This window comes from Stenella coeruleoalba, assembly GCF_951394435.1.
Source record: "Stenella coeruleoalba genome assembly, chromosome: 15".
NCBI lineage: Eukaryota > Metazoa > Chordata > Mammalia > Artiodactyla > Delphinidae > Stenella > Stenella coeruleoalba.
In genome coordinates this window covers 73,703,945-73,720,452 of record NC_137161.1, presented here as the reverse complement: position 1 = coordinate 73,720,452, position 16,508 = coordinate 73,703,945, and the positions used below count along the sequence as shown (strand labels likewise).

The following is a 16,508-nucleotide window of genomic DNA, read 5'->3' as shown; positions in this document are numbered from 1 at the left end:
GTTGCGGCTCACTGGCTCCTTAGTTGCGGCACATGGGCTCCTTAGTGGTGGCTTGCGGGCTCCTTAGTTGTGGCATGCGAACTCTTAGCTGCAGCATGCATGTGGCATCTAGATCCCCGACCAGGGATCGAACCTGGGAGGGCAGAGTCTTAACCACTGAGCCACCGGTGAAGTCCCTAGAGGCATCATTTTAATATATAATTCTAGCTTGGGCATGACCCTACCTCACCAATTCCACTTCTCAAAATTATTTTGAATATATAAATGCAACTGAGTTTTAAGAAATTTACCCTAGCTGTATTTGGCTTTAGTTCAATGCTCAAGAAATAAGTCATGGAAAATGAAGGGGGAAAGTGGTTTACCTGCCAATCTGCATGCTTCAAATTCATAAAACTAACACTCTTAAATCACTTTTACCACATTCCAACACAGCTTTGGCAGTTTGCATTTTAAAAGTACTTTAGGAAGACTGTCTTTTTACTCACTGAAATAAGTATAGATTTATAAAGCCAAATGCTAACTTCAAGGGAAAAGCATCCAAATATAAAAGCTCTCAGTCTCACTGACCTGTAATTGCTTTCACCACCATATCAGACACTTCTGGAATTTCTTCATTAACAGGGACACAAAGCATCTGAGGTGTAACCCAGTGCAGGGCTCTACCGAGAGAGAGAAAGAGAGAGAGACAGTGAAAAAAAGTCCCAAGGATGGACTGTAAGCAATTACCTTGCCATTTCCTCAGTTAAGGGAATGGGGATGGGGCACCACTGACTAATCAGGCAATCCTAGGCACACGCACATACTAGGAGCTCAGCTGATGTGCTGAAGTAACTGGAATCCTAAAACAAGGCTTCTCTTCTGCACTTATCACAAGAAAGCAGAAGACAATTTTACTAGCTGAAATGAGATTATACTATGATTGAAAAGCACTTGATACTTGAATGAGGATCTGAGAAGCCTCTGCTGCTCCCTGGCCTTACTGTTGCCTTTTTGGCTCTGCCCTCGACTTCTGAGGCACACCAGAGCCTGAGTAAGAGGTCAACAAGCATGTGTCACCTCTGCCTGAATCACTGACATTCCTGGTCACATGCTACCTCTGCTCCAGAGATTCTGCTGCTGACCCTCACCACTTGCTTGACTAACACTCTCACCCTGCACCTCAGTCCAAAGCCCACCTAGTTACTTTTGGCTCTGTCTTCCATCTTCCCAAGATCAGCTCCTCACTTCTGGTGAGACATCATCAAGTACAAAGCTACCAATTACCAGCCCCGCTGTCTGGGAACCCCATTTGCGATTCCTAGGTCTCTCTCCTCCAGAAGCACCTCATCATGCTCGGGCTTGGCCCTGTTCCCACATGTAGACGGCCTCTTTCCTCAGTGTTTTGCTGCCATTGGAATGCAGAGCACTGGGGCTCACTCTTCTGGCCATGGAAGAGTGGGTGCTTTGCGAAGTGTTAGCAACCCAGTGGTAGCGGAAAGATGCGACTGGAGGAATGGCTGAATCATATCACAAGCACCCGTGGTAGGAATGAGGAAAAACGACACACACTGCCCTGATATGGATACTCACAGCTTCCTGCCTGACAAGATAGTTAGTGCAGTGAAATGAGAAAACAATGAAATTTCCTCCTGTTCCTTGGAGATTTTGGGGATTTAAACAGTCTCACATATCAAACACGGTTCTTATCTAAAGCTGCCTGGATTCAAATGAATAAGCAAGATGGTGACTTAAGCCTTTTCATCCTGTCAATTTACCACATTCCTTTTCTTTCTGACACCACAAAGGAGTTTATACGCTAAGGATGGCAGGTACCTAAGCTGTTACTTGCTCTGAAGGTTTGAAACTCAAGTGTCCTGTTTTCCTGCAATGTGTTCTTCCAACAGGAGGTAGTAAATAAATAACAACAAGAAAAAGCAGAACAATCAGCTACCTGATCCTTTTTTGAATAGCGAGATCTTTCTTCTCATCATCAGTAGTTTCTGGACAGAACACATATTTATAGAGACGAGTCATGATGTACTTTTCAATCTGATCCATTATCTTCTCAACTCTTTCTGGAGGCACTGAAATATCCAAATGGATATTTGAATGAAGGATGAACATTTAAAATTAAAAGTATGTTTTCACAGTACTTTCAATGTAGCAGAAAACTAATTTACCAGAAATACATTAAATATACTCAGAAACAAAAGTATAAGATGTCACATTAAAAAATACCCTTTAAAAAATTACCTCAACTTTTGGGGCTGCCTTTTATAGAACCCCTACTTCTAACTTAAGCTGTATGGCAGGACCTAACAGTTGTACACCCTGCCAAGTGGGAAGACCTCAGCATGGGTCATTCCCTACTGCTACATTAGAAAAGCACATGAAATTCCCAAGACTGATGAATGCTGGCAAGACTCACCCTTTCATTTTTCTGAGGTTTCCTATGAAACCTTAGGGGTTGCTCTGAGGTATACATATAGGGCAGATTTCTCAGATATACATGTACGCTAAGTACACCCTAAAATCTACATCAATGCAAGTCAAATTCAAGAAGAATCCCTAAAAACCTACAGCACGGCCAGTGGTTCTCAATTTCTTTCCTGCCCCAACTCACATGAGGAACACAGGGCCATGAACAACGACTCACCAAGATGGCAATTCCAAGATGGGGGTTTCATTTAGAAGCCTCCCAAGGGGTTTTAGTCTGTCCCTATCCCTAATGAAATTATTAAACATTGCTCAAGAAATTATCCAATTGCTTAATTATCTTGGAATGATATACATGGTGGTATTCAAAGACACTGTTAAGTATAACACCAGCTACCTGAATGTCAGTGGAGTAATTTACAGAACAGAGCAGGCAAACCAACCAAGCCTTTTGAGAAAGAGGGAAACTGCTAAGAGACTCAGCAGTAGGCCCTAGCAAATACCAGCAATCCCTCAAAGGCAGGCTAACAAGGTATTACCTTTTCCACGAGTCTGCATTCTCTCAGCCACATTCTGGTAAAAATCCTGAGTACACTCTGACTGTTCCTCAATGCTTAAATCCTGAAACAAAGGGACGAAGAGTCTGCTTAGTAGCTGAAGAAAGATCACGAGGAAAGCTCTAAATTTTACGAAACCCACTCCTTGAACTAATCTCAAAAGTACTTACAAATTAAATTAATGCTGCAGGGGAGAAAAGCCTGTCCATTAACATTATTTACAACATTCCATGACCTCTCACTTCTTTTTGCTGTATATACACATTTTTATATGGGTACAATGCATACTTTGATAATTTGCACGTTTATGTACATTTTGATTTATCTAATCTACTTAACCATCTGATGGCTTTATAATATTCCACTATATTAACCGATTTATTTAACCACTTCTACCACTGTGTACTTGGGTTCTTTCCCTTTTTTTGCTAATTATATATTGCAGCTATTAACAACTATGCGAAGACTGGTTCTTTTAGGTTATTTCTTTGTGATTCATTTTCAAAAGCGGCATTAACAGCTTAGTAAGTCTGGACAACTTTACAGCTCTAAACATCCATTGCTAGATATATAACCTTCAGAAACTCCAAGTACAGTCACTAACCATGTAGGTGTGCTTGTTTCTCCACAGCCCCCTCTAACACTGGGCTTTATCATTTTTATTTGGTTTTACTGATTTTATAGGTGTAACACAAATATATATATTCACATATACTTTCTTCCAAAAAATATCTGAAGTCTATATAAAAGATAAACACAGTTCAGCACAATAACCTAGAAAATGATAAACAAAACAAAACACGGACAGAAACAGAAACAGAAAGTAGAGCCAGGAAAGATAACACAAAAATGTATTCCTTGAAGATACAGAAGTTAGCAAAAAGTCAGCCCATAAATTTGTCTCTAACTAAACTTTCTAGCAATCATCACTAAGATGAAAAGAGTCACATAACTGAGTGTCCAAAATGTAAAAGCAAACTAATTCTTCAGGTGAAATTCTGACACCAAAATCAGGAATTTCTGCAAGGGTTCTCATAGATTTCATCACAGATGGGCATGAATACGGCCCAAGACAAATTCCACAGGACTGCTTCTCACAGACCACCTCTGCACAGGCCAATGACACGGGCCAATAAAGCCCCGATGAAGCACGCAGACCCTGATGCTTTGGCTACCTTAGAAAAGATGCCTTGGGGTGAGGGACAGTGACCAAACCTTGCCTATCTGCCTTTACAATGTCTCTCCCGTTGAACCTTCCCTGGTTTGGGTCCTCATTATCTTTCACCTGGAGTTCAGCTGCTCTCCCCACATTTGATCTTTCTCTTCTCAACTGACCATCTTATCTTATGATCTGGTCCCCACTTACCCTGCCAGGTTACCTACTGTTGAGAATCTGCATTTAGTTTTCCCGCCTCTCTAACACTGTGAAATTATTCTCTGTCCAGATGACTTTTTTTTTTTTTTTCGGTACGCGGGCCTCTGACTGTTGTGTCCTCTCCCGTTGCGGAGCACAGGCTCCAGACGCGCAGGCTCAGCAGCCATGGTTCACGGGCCTAGCCGCTCCGTGGCACGTGGGATCTTCCTGGACCAGGGCAAGAACCTGTGTCCCCTGTATCAGCAGGCGGACTCTCAACCACTGCGCCACCAGGGAAGCCCAGTCCAGATGACTTTTACTCCTCTCCAATCCTCCAACAGCTGCCCAAGGAAGTTCCACAGTACCTCCTTTAAGGCTCAGTCCACATCTTGCCTCCTCTAAGAAGGTGCCCTCCATTCTCTCGGTCAAAATAACTTGGCAGGCCTCACAGTACTCAGAGCGCTCTGTGACCACCTTGACTGCTCACTTGTTACTGCCTGAATGTTTTCTAATACCGTTAAACCTTTCTCTGGTCATTAAGAACAATTCTTCAACAGCTGAATTTAGCTCCTCTCTGTAGGTGAAACAAATCTTAATCTGCTTTCTTCTAAGTTTTTTCCTGCTTAGCTCTTTTATTTGGCTGGCATGTAAGGTTCAAAGTATGAAAAACAGACCTTAAATAATCTGCATACAAACTTCCCTTTTTCAGCGGCAATTAGTAAAAAGCGATCCTGTTCCCCTTTGTTTTCCAATTCTCATACAATTTGCTCCTGAGAAACTGAATTTATTTCTGGAATCCCTAGTTTATTTCACTGCTCTCTTTCTCTCTACATATTGAATATATATATATATGAAAATCATATGTAGTTGTGGTAACGTTCATTTTAGTATATTTTGAAGTCTGCTACATTTAGAAACCTTCCCTCACAAACCCTTGCTTCCTTCTTTTTCTAGAATAAACAATGTAACATTGTAATTTAATATTTTAAGTGTTCATATTGACCTGCAAAGTCAAAGTAAGTTTATCTTTTTGTTTTCCTCAGCTAGATCCAGGATATTATACTCCCTCAGCTAAATCCAAGATAAAATCGAGAAAGTCTTTTAATTCTTTGAATGAGCCTCTAACTTTCTATATTAGATTAAGTTATTATTTAATATTTAATCTTTTTATTGCTATTGTCTTTAAAAATTGCTATTTTTTAAAAAATGTGTTAGGTTCTTTAGCTTTTTATCTCTGGCATCTTGTACTATAACTAAATTTTGTGGATTTATCGCACCATGTTGCTAAACTTATACCTCTATTAGTATTCTGTTTTCCCTCGGATTTTCCGGTAAGATTATTTTTCCCCAATTTCTGGAAAATGATATTTCTATTCATTCTAAAAACATTTACTACATGGTTAATAGACTTGCCAGCCACTGTACAAGACAATAATATAAAAAATATTAAAATTCTCAGAGGGCAATCAGGTTAAACAGGAAGACTGAATAATTCAGTACTTTCTGCAATGGATTATCTACTTAGGTAGCTTACACATGGCTACCTTTCATTTGCACCAAATCGTAACACTAAGAACACACTTCATTCTTGTGATTATTACTAGTACTTACTTCTAACCAGAAACCGTGACCTCCTTTTAAAGGCCTAAATGGCTTGTTTCACAGGTGGCAATGGATCACCTATTCCTACACCAGTTCCACACAATCATTAATTTTGTTACAATTCAGAAAACTCCTTTGTATATCTCTATTTCTCTTGCACAGATTTACACTTCAGTCCAGTGTTTAATTCGTAATGTGAACTCCCTTGCCACTCTGTCCTCTTTTCCTGCTTTAGATTATTTGGAGGACTTACCACTGTTATATATTATAAATTAGTTTATTGTCTATCTTCTCCACTAAAATGTCAGCTCCATGAGGGCACTGTTCACTACTGCACCCTTGGTGCCTACAACAGAGCCAGGCATAGTGCTCAACACTAGTTGAATGCAAGAAAGAATGAAAGTGGCCATTTACTACTGTTCCACCCTTTATAATATTGTAAAGATGTGGGGAGACAATTCTACATAGACCTCTCCTATTTCTACACATCTTGTGAGGAGAGACACTGACTGCCTTTGTTCTGCACCCTTTTCAAGGATAGCTGTATAGCAGACAGGACTGGAAGACAGAGGTAGAGCCTCCCTTAAGTGAAAAGGGTAGATTGTTTACTGTCTAGTATAATAATGTTTCTCTCTGGGGCAAAGGTCAGGCAAGCTCATGGCCCTATAAAAGACCCTCTTCTCTATTATAACTTACTGCATGTGCAGGCATTACTCGGTACCTGGTCTTCTTTGCACTGCCCTGTGGGAATTGATACGTAGGGAATTGGTACAAACACTGATATACTCTGGTTACTGCTAGTGCTGTAATAAACTGGCCTCTTTTTTTTCTGACCCAGGAGGCTTGCGTCTTCTGCCAGTATCCATGAAACTATGGCAGGCTAACTTTTAACTTGCAAGGAGAGTACATCTCAGATCCTTCAAAGTTCTTGCCAAAGGAGCTAAGTGATATGATTGTAGGTTTGTGCTGGTAAATTCTTTTAAAGGTTTTTTCATAGTTTTCTAAGAAAAAACACAGTCTAGCAGTGTAAATGAACCCTTTTCTTTAAGTATTCTCTAATACTTTCTTTAAGTATTCTCTAGCCAATGCCTGGGATCATCTTTTCTATAATGTCTGTGTAAAGCCATTTTATTTTTTTTCCTAAAAAACTTTTTCTTTGTAGTGTAAAAGTTTGACAAGTGGGTATATTCCTTTGAATATTCCGAGAGGCTCTCTGTATTCTTTCTTAACTGTATGGCTGAAATCTTTTCTTCCACCCCCATTTTGAAAATCTTTGACTACTTCCTTAATTATGTTTTCTGTGTATTTCATCTTTAGAAACTGGATCTCCATGATCTGTTTTCTGGATTAATTTTCTTTTGTACTACAGTTAACTGTTTGATCTATTTAGGTTTTAACTTTAATGTTCATTTTTTTTTTTGTATTGCTACTTTCTGCTGCCTTCAATAATTTTTTTTACGAAACTAAACACATTAGGGCTTTACTCCTCCTAAATAAAACTTAAAATTAAACATTAACATTTAAAGTACGACAAGCATGCAGTCCTCAGATTTTAAGATAATCCACCTTATCAGGGAATATACCTTGAGGTCATGTAGGATACATGCTTCTGCTCTCCTAACAGTAATTACATAGCAGGGGAAACTACTCTTTACACACACATATGGTTTAGAATTATAAATCTATTTTAAAATATAGGAGAACACCTAACTTTTTACTTATTTTGGGGAAGAGAAGATATAGCCATATTTTAAATTATTATATTTTCTTTCTCCTCTTTCAGGTTTAGAAAACAGTTTTTCAGGAGAATTAGTATCAGAAAAACTTTAAGTATATAATATAATCAATACCAGACTTTTACAGAATGAATGGCTGGGAAAAGAACACTGAAATCAGCAAAAGGTCTTAACATTGTGCTTGACTGCTTCCTTCGCAAGGAAAAAGAGCATATTTGAACTACTACTAATAAAGAAATCATGTTTTAAAAACAGCATTGAAAAACCCAGAAAGTTCATTTATTAAAAAGCTTTAATGCAATATCCAATAAATTAAAGGGTCTAAATTTTGAGGCAGCAGAGGGTTACAAAGGTTATACTTTTAAAAATGGGGCAAGCTACACTTTCAGAACAGGGGAAAATGTATGTGAGGGATTTATCAACAATTAGCAAGGACAGTATTTAAACGGTTTGGGCAGCAAAAGAGTTTCTCTAGGAGTCTTATTTACTTTGATTTAACTGTGGTCTGTGTGTTTTGAAAATATTTTCATATGAATAAATTTGTGGAAAAAAAATTTTTTACCAAGTCAGGGAGCTTATTAAGTTAGAAAATATGGTTTTCAAGTTATGATGGGAAAGGTGAACATCTAACTGGGTCTACATAATGTTTTAAAATTACCCTGGGCACATACAGTTTTTCGTCCAAATGTCAAAGAAATCTAGACATTCTTCATTTCACTGGTGACCATATACATCCCTGAGTCCATGGCCACTCTTAAACCTATTTGAAGCTTGGTTCTCACAGTGAGATTCTTAAATTCTAGTTATGTAAACTAAATATGTAACAATAATAAGTTTAAAAAACTAAACCTTGTAAATTCTTCTTTAGCTTCTTCTTAGCACCCCACTCCCTCCCCCACCTTCTCATTTTCTCAATAAAATTTAAATTCTTGCTGTGGTAACTTCAAAGAAGAAAAAAGTAGCTGATGACAACTGTATGTTCAACATAAATGAATTCTGTGCTAATGATGTCACTGCCTGTCTTGTGTGTAATAGAAATATCTCTTAAAGAATGTGAAAAGGGACTACAAGGGACTATTAAGCAGCTAATGAGATTAATCAAAAAGAAAAAAGGGTAAAAAAATAAACCCTTGGGCTTCCCTGGTGGCGCAGTGGTTGAGAGTCCGCCTGCCGATGCAGGGGACACGGGTTTGTGCCCCGGTCCGGGAAAATCCCACATGCCGCGGAGCGGCTAGGCCCGTGAGCCATGGCCGCTGAGCCTGCGCGTCCGGAGCCTGGGCTCCGCAACAGGAGAGGCCACAACAGTGAGAGGCCCGCATACCACAAAATAAATAAATAAATAAATAAACCCTTCAGCTTCTGAAGAGTCTTAGCAAACAACATTAGTTGAAAAGTCAAGCGTTACATTGCAATACTGCAATGTGTGTGGATTATGTAGGTGCTGAATGAAATTTCAGCCAAAAGAGATACCTTCTGGGAATGAGGAAATTAAAAAAAAAAAATCTCGGTAGAGATATTAAATGTTTCCTGATAAAGATAAAATGGTTGAAAAAAATTTAATGCAATTCTGAAAATACTTAATTTTCTAGACTTGACCCATATGTGGTAAAAAGGTTGCTCACCACTGGGCATACACTAGGACTAGAGAAAATAGGAATGAAGAGGAAAAAGATGTGGGCAAGAGTGGTTCATTGTTGAAATTATGGGTTAGAAAGTACAGGTCAAAGACACATGTGTGGAAGACACAAGGTGTTATCCAAGTGACCTTGGACAAGTCACTTATCCTCTCTGGCTCTCAACTTCCCCACCTGTAAAATAAAGGGACGGTAACTATATAGTTGCTAAGGTCCCTTTCAATATTTAAATTTTAGCTTTCCCTTCTCTACCTGAGAAAGGAGAGGAAAATTAAAAATCAATACAGGGCTTCCCTGGTGGCGCAGTGGTTGAGAGTCTGCCTGCCGATGCAGGGGACACGGGTTCGTGCCCTGGTCCGGGGAGATCCCACGTGCCGTGGAACGGCTGCGCCTGTGAGCCATGGCCGCTGAGCCTGCGCGTCCAGAGCCTGGGCTCCGCAACGGGAGAGGCCACAACAGTGAGAGGCCCGCGTACCGCAAAAAAAAAAAAAAAAAAAAAAAATGAATACAAAACAAAACTAAATAAACCTAAAATGATTACTATTGGTCTAATGACTGTTACTTAGAGTTCAAGGTCTACTATGGCTCTCTTGGCAGTTTACACTATTTACAAGGTGACAAGTTAGGAAGGCTTATTACTAAAGTACACAACATAAGTAGCTCTGATGCCAGACGTTCCATGCGAAGATGATCCAAACACCATTGAGTTGCAGAGGAAAAGTATTAGCCTAGGAGGCGTGTTTAACTTGGTTCAGTGACATTTCTCAGGTAAGTCACTTAACATTTCTGGGTCTTTATTTTCTCAGTTGTAAAATGACAAAGTTGCACTACATTATCTCTAAGACCTTTCCTAAAACCAAAACTCTATGTTTCTAAGTGGTTCCCAACCTACCCTTTTGTAATGCATTGTTTCCAAAAACAGCTTGGTCTGCTTATAGATTTCTTGGCCTGTCTTGTGGAAGGTCTTGAGAAATTCTATGAACTCTTTAGACACTCTATCCGTTTCAATGCTGGTTTGCCGGTTTATAGAAGGACTGGGAGCTTTTGGTTCCTGAATTTCTGCTGGGAAAATTAAACATAGTAAGTTTCATTACACAGAAGAGCCATGCATGGAATTACTTTCAGTATCTAATTTAAGATTATTTAAATTATGCTAAATCAAAGTTAAACTTGAATTTAAATTATTTTATGTTTAAATATTTGGATTTTCCTTAAAGTAAGCTATATCTATTTTATGAGTAGGAAGTACAATTAGATAAAACTACATATCTAAAAGATACTCCTATTCAAATAAAGGTGCTCTATCAGTATCTTCTTAGCCAAAATATATCATGCTTTGATCTATATATTTAATCGTTAACACTGAAATGGCATTGCTATCTTGAACAACTCTCTCAAAGACTGCATGAATTTACAGAACCAGTCAACATGTAAAATAACAATCAGTAGAAGCACAAAAATTATAGATGACTTATGCTAGACAAGCTTCCCAAATCCACTTGATTTGCCAAAAAGGCAAAGAGATGAACAATTTTTATGTGGAGATGAACAATTATTTACCCACCATTCAAACTTCAAGTCATACTGCTCAAAGTGAAAGTATGCATCCAAAGTAGCACAGTGACCATGACAGAGCAGAGGCAAGAGAAGCAAAAAAAAAACCCACTGTCCAATCAGTTGGCCACACAACTCTTTGCCCTCTTCAAATAAATACACTGAAAGGAAAATAAGACCTTTACATAACAGAGATAAGGGTGTTGTAATAGGGTAAGTGCTCTCAGAAAACATGAACTATCACTTGGTTTCTGATCACCTTCTAAGCCTCCTGAGTTTGAATTGTGCTCTCTAATGCAATACCTGAAAGGAATTAAAGTATCTCATATACCCATGATCCTTTTCTATACACACACAAAAAAAGATAATTAGGAAGAAAAAGTACCTTTTGTAGGTATTAAAATCAACCTATTACATGCTTTCTCAGAGCAATTTCTTTTTTTTTAACTGAAGTATAGATGATTTACAATGCTGTTAGTTTCTTGTGTACAGCAAAGTGATTCAGTTATATATACATACAAATATATTCTTTTTCATATTCTTTTCCATTATGGTTTATTACAGGATATTGAATATAGTTCCCTGTGCTATACAGTAGGACCTTGTTGTTTATTTTATATACAACAGTTTGTATCTGCTAATCCCAAACTCCTAATTTATTCCTCCCCTACCCCCTTTCTCCTTTGGTAACCATAAGTTTGTTTCTATGTCTGTCAATCTGTTTCAGAGTAACTTCTTACAACCTTATTTTTTGAGCTTTAGTATCTGAAATACATTTTAATGATGTAGCAGCAATAAAGTTTTAAGATAATAAAAGCATTACCCCTATTAGAGTGACTGGTTTATTCAAGTGAGACAAACACACACAGATCATGTAAAAATATATCTTAACTACATAGGTCAAACTAAAGATTCCACCTCTCACTTCAAAAAAACCCTTTTCCAACGTACACAAATCAATGTGATACACCACACCAACAAAAGAAAAGACAAAACCACATGATCATCTCAACAGATGCAGAAAAAGCATTTGATAAAATTCAACATCTATTCACAATAAAAACTCTTACCAAAATGGCTATAGAGGCAACATATCTCAACATAATAAAGCTATTTATGACAAACCCACAACCAACATAATACTCAACGGTGAAATGCTGAAAGCCTTCCTGCTAAAATCTGAAACAAGACAAGGATGCTCATTCTTACCACTTCTATTCAACATACTATTGGAGGTCCTAGTCACAGAAATCAGACAAGAAAAAGAAATAAAAGGTACCCAAATTGGAAGAGGTAAAATTGTCATTATATGGAGACGACATGATACTATACACAGAAAACCCTGAAGACTCCACACAAAAACTACTAGAACTGATAAACAAATTCAGCATGGTAGCAGGATACAGGATTAACATAAAGGAATCTGTTGCATTTCTTTACACTAACAATGAAACATCAGAAAAGTAAAAACAAACAAACAAAAACCCTTTAAAATCACATAAAAAAAAAACACAAAAAAAACTTAGGCATAAACCTGACCAAGGAAGTAAAAGACTTACATGCTGAGGACTATAAAACACTGATAAAGAAAACTGAAGATAATTCAAATAAATGGAAAGATATCCCATGCTCTTGGATTGGAAGAATTAATATTGTTAAAATGGCCATACTAACCAAAGCAATCTACAGAGTTAATGTGATCCCTATCAGAACTAAAACAAAAATCCTAAAATTTATATGGAGCCATAGAAGACCCAGAATTCCCAAAGCAAAACTAAGTAAAAAGAACAAAGCTGAGGGCATAACCCTTTGAAACTTCAGACAATACTACAAAGCTACAGTAATCAAAACAGTGTGGTACTGGCACAAAAATAGACATATGGATCAATGGCACAGAACAGAGAGCCCAGAAATAAACCCACACAGCTACAGTCAATTAATCTTTGACAAAGGAGGCAAGAGGGACTTCCCTGGTGGTTCAGTGGTTAAGACTTCATGCTTCCACTGCAGGGGGCATGGGTTCAATCCCTGGTTAGGGAACTAAGATCCCATATGCCAAGCAATGCAGCCACAAAACAAAACACACACACACACACACACACACACACACCCCAAAACAAAGACAAAGGAGGCAAGAATATACAATGGAGAAAAGATAGTCTCTTCAGCAAGTGGTGTTGGGAAAGCTGGACAGCCACACGCAAATCAACAAAGTTAGAACACATTCTCACACCATACACAAAAATAAACTCAAAATGGCTTTAAGACTTAAGTGTAAGACATGACACCATAAAACTCCTAGAAGAGAACATAGGGAAAACATTCTCTGACATAAATCCCACCAACGTTTTCCTGGGTCAGTCTCCCAAGGCAATAGAAATAAAAGCAAAAATAAACAAATGGAACCTAATCAAACTCATAATATTTTGCACAGCAGAGGAAACCAAAAGGCACAAAATGACAACCTACAGACTGGGAGAAAATATTTGCAAACAAAGCAACTGACAAGAGCTTAATTTCCAAAATATACAAACAGCTCATATAACTCAGTAACAAAAAAACAAACAACCCAGTCAAAAAATGGGGAAAAGACCTAAACAGACATTTCTCCAAAGAAGAAAAACAGATGGCCAAAAGGCACATGAAAAGATGCTCACCATTGCTAATTATTAGAGAAATGCAAATAAAAACTACAATGAGGTACCACCTCACACCGGTCAGAATGGCCATCATTAAAAAGTCTACAGGGCTTCCCTGGTGGTGCAGTGGTTGAGAGTCTGCCTGCAGATACAGGGGACATGGGTTCGTGCCCCAGTCTGGGAAGATCCCACATGCCGCAAAGCAGGTGGGCCCGTGAGCCACGGCCGCTGAGCCCGCACATCTGGAGCCTGTGCTCCGCAACGGGAGAGGCCACAACGGTGAGAGGCCCGCGTACCACAAAAAAAAAAAAAAAAAAGTCTACAGGAATTCCCTGGCAGTCCTGTGGTTAGGATTCCATGCTTCCACTGCAGGGGGCACAGGTTCAGTCCCTGGTCAGGGAACTAAGATCCTGCATGCAGCACTGTGTGGCCAAAAAAAAAAAAAAAAAAAATTCAATTAAAAAGTCTACAAATAACAAATGCTGGAGAGGGTGTGGAGAAAAGGGAACCCTCCTACACTGTTGGTGGAAATGTAAATTCGTGCAGCCACTATGGAAAACAGTATGGAGGTTCCTCAAAAAACTAAAAATAGAGTTGCCATATGATCCAGCAATCCCACTCCTGGGCATATATCCAGACAAAATTGTAATTCAAAAAGATACATGCATCACAATGTTCACAGGAGCACTATGTACAATAGCCAAGACATGGAAGCAACCTAAATGTCAGCAGATGAATGGATAAAGAAGTGGTGTATATACACAATGGAATACTATTCAGCCATAAAAAAGAAAGAATGCCATTTGCAGCAACATGTATGGACCTAGAGATTATTATACTAAGTGAAGTAAGTCAGAAAGAGTACGACAAATACCATATGATATCACTTATATGTGGAACCTAAAATATGACACAAATAAGCTTATTTACCAAACAGAAACAGACTCACAGACATGGAAAACAAACTTATGGTTACCACAGTGGGTAGAGGGTGAGGGAGGGATGAAGTGGGAGTTTGGGATTAGCAGATACAAACTACCACATATAAAAATAAACAACAAGGATATAATGTATAGCACAGGGAACAAAATTCAATATCCTGTAATAAACCATAATGACAAGAATCTGAAAAAATAAACAAACAAAAAACCCCCTTTTCCCCTCTAAACTGCATGTTGATATTAAGTAGTTAGCAGATCAAAATTGCACTTTATGGTTATCTTTCCAAATCACGTATCTGCCTATCTTCTAAAGTATCAGGTGCTTCCTAACTATGATTCAAAATGGAGAAGCCCTGGGACTTCCCTGGTGGTCTAGTGGTTTAAACTCCACGCTCCCAAAGCAGGGGGCTCAGGTTCGATCCCTGATCAGGGAACTAGATCCCACATGCTGCAACTAAAAGCCCACACGCCACAAATGAAGATTCTGCATGCCACAACTAAAAGATCCCGAGTGCCGCAACTAAAAGATCCCGAGTGCCGCAACTAAGACCTGGCGCACCTGAATGAATGAATAAATAAATAAATAAATTTAATTAAATTAAAGAAAAAAATTTTTTTAAGTTATGAAAAAAAATGTAGACACCCTAAAAGAATTCAATCATATTAAAAGAAAACATAAAGAAGACAAGAAGCGCACATAAAAACACACTATATGTATGGCTAAAAATACTGTCAAAAGTCAGACAACCAACTGGAAAAAATGTTTGTAAGCTACATCACAAAGGGCTGTTCTCCCTAATATACAAGGACTCCTATAAATATAGAGGAAGAAAAATCCAACGGTTCAATAGAAAAATGCGTGAAGAATACTAACACTGCACAGAAGGGAAACATAGATGGATCTTAAGCATAGGAAATATACTCAATCTCACACACGATAACAAATGTGCAAATTAAACCTACTAGTATTGTTGTACAGCAGAAACTAACACAACATTGTAAAGTAATTATACTCCAATAAGATTTTTAAAAAAGACAAAGAAAAAAAACTATTATTAAAGGTCATTTTAAAAATTAACAAGTCGGCAAAAATCTGAAGTTTGATGCTGATGAGGATATAGGGGAAAAGGCACTTATACTATGGAGGTAGGAATGTAAAATGACACACCTGCAATGGAATGCAATTTGGCAATAATCATCAAAATTAAAAATACATTTATCCTATGACCCAACAATTCCATTTCTGAGAAATTTTCCACTGACATAATTGCACATGTACAAAATGAAATATGTACAAGGCTACTCATTTTAGTACTTGTAAAAGGAGAGGTCTGAAGATGGCATAAATGGCCACTACTAAAGGACTAAATAAACTTTGGCTTAATCCATAAAGTGGAATATTACGTAGCTTAAAATTTTAAAAGTATCCTTTTTATGTACCGATAAGGAAAGAGTTCTTAAATATATTGCTAAGCTAAAAAAGCAGGGTATGCGTAGTGTGCTTTTATGTAAAATAGGAGGACTGGGATAAGAACAAATGTGTTTATAAATGAAAACAAAAGAATGATACACAAATTAGTAACAAAAGTTGTCTGAATATGGGGGAAGGTCTGGGAACTAGACGGGTGAGGGACCATATATACCTTTTATTTTTGAGCCATTTGGATGTACCTTTTTTTTTTAAGCAAATAAGGCATAATTTAACTCAAAACAAAAACTGGCACATCGTTTCTGAAACTTTTTTTTACCAATACGGAAAACCTAAAATTATATTTGACACCCTGTACAATTAGAAAATATTCTTTAATACTTGGAATTTAACCTTTCACTCAATCTGATAAATTCCACCCCTAGTCGTGATGGAACAACAGGGATTAGGTTTACCCTACTGCCTTAACAACTAGAAAAATCAGACAAAACATATGAAAAAATGGTTTTCAACACTGGCCAACAGGCAGTGGGGAGAGTAACCCCTGAGAGAAGGGGACAAACATGGTAAATCTTACAAGTGCCCCAGCTCACTGCAGGTAGAGTTTTTAGGCCTTGGCACAGGGAGAGGCAACTCAAACAGAGCCT

The 16,508-nt window shown here is 38.1% G+C and overlaps 1 protein-coding gene across 5 annotated transcripts in view; it reads right to left on the bottom strand.

Moving 5' to 3' along the window:
• Positions 1–16,508, bottom strand: part of RABGEF1 (RAB guanine nucleotide exchange factor 1) — an 88,148-nt gene that overhangs the window by 9,757 nt on the left and 61,883 nt on the right. For 4 of the 5 annotated variants that reach the window (XM_079946128.1, XM_079946130.1, XM_079946131.1 and 1 more), the window contains 4 exons: positions 10,191–10,360; positions 2,955–3,036; positions 1,931–2,063; positions 568–659 (listed from right to left, as the gene is read on the bottom strand). In XM_079946128.1, coding sequence (XP_079802254.1) covers positions 568–659; positions 1,931–2,063; positions 2,955–3,036; positions 10,191–10,360 — 477 coding nt within the window. The remainder of the gene's footprint in view (positions 1–567; positions 660–1,930; positions 2,064–2,954; positions 3,037–10,190; positions 10,361–16,508) is intronic. The other variant, XM_079946129.1, reaches the window with a different exon arrangement.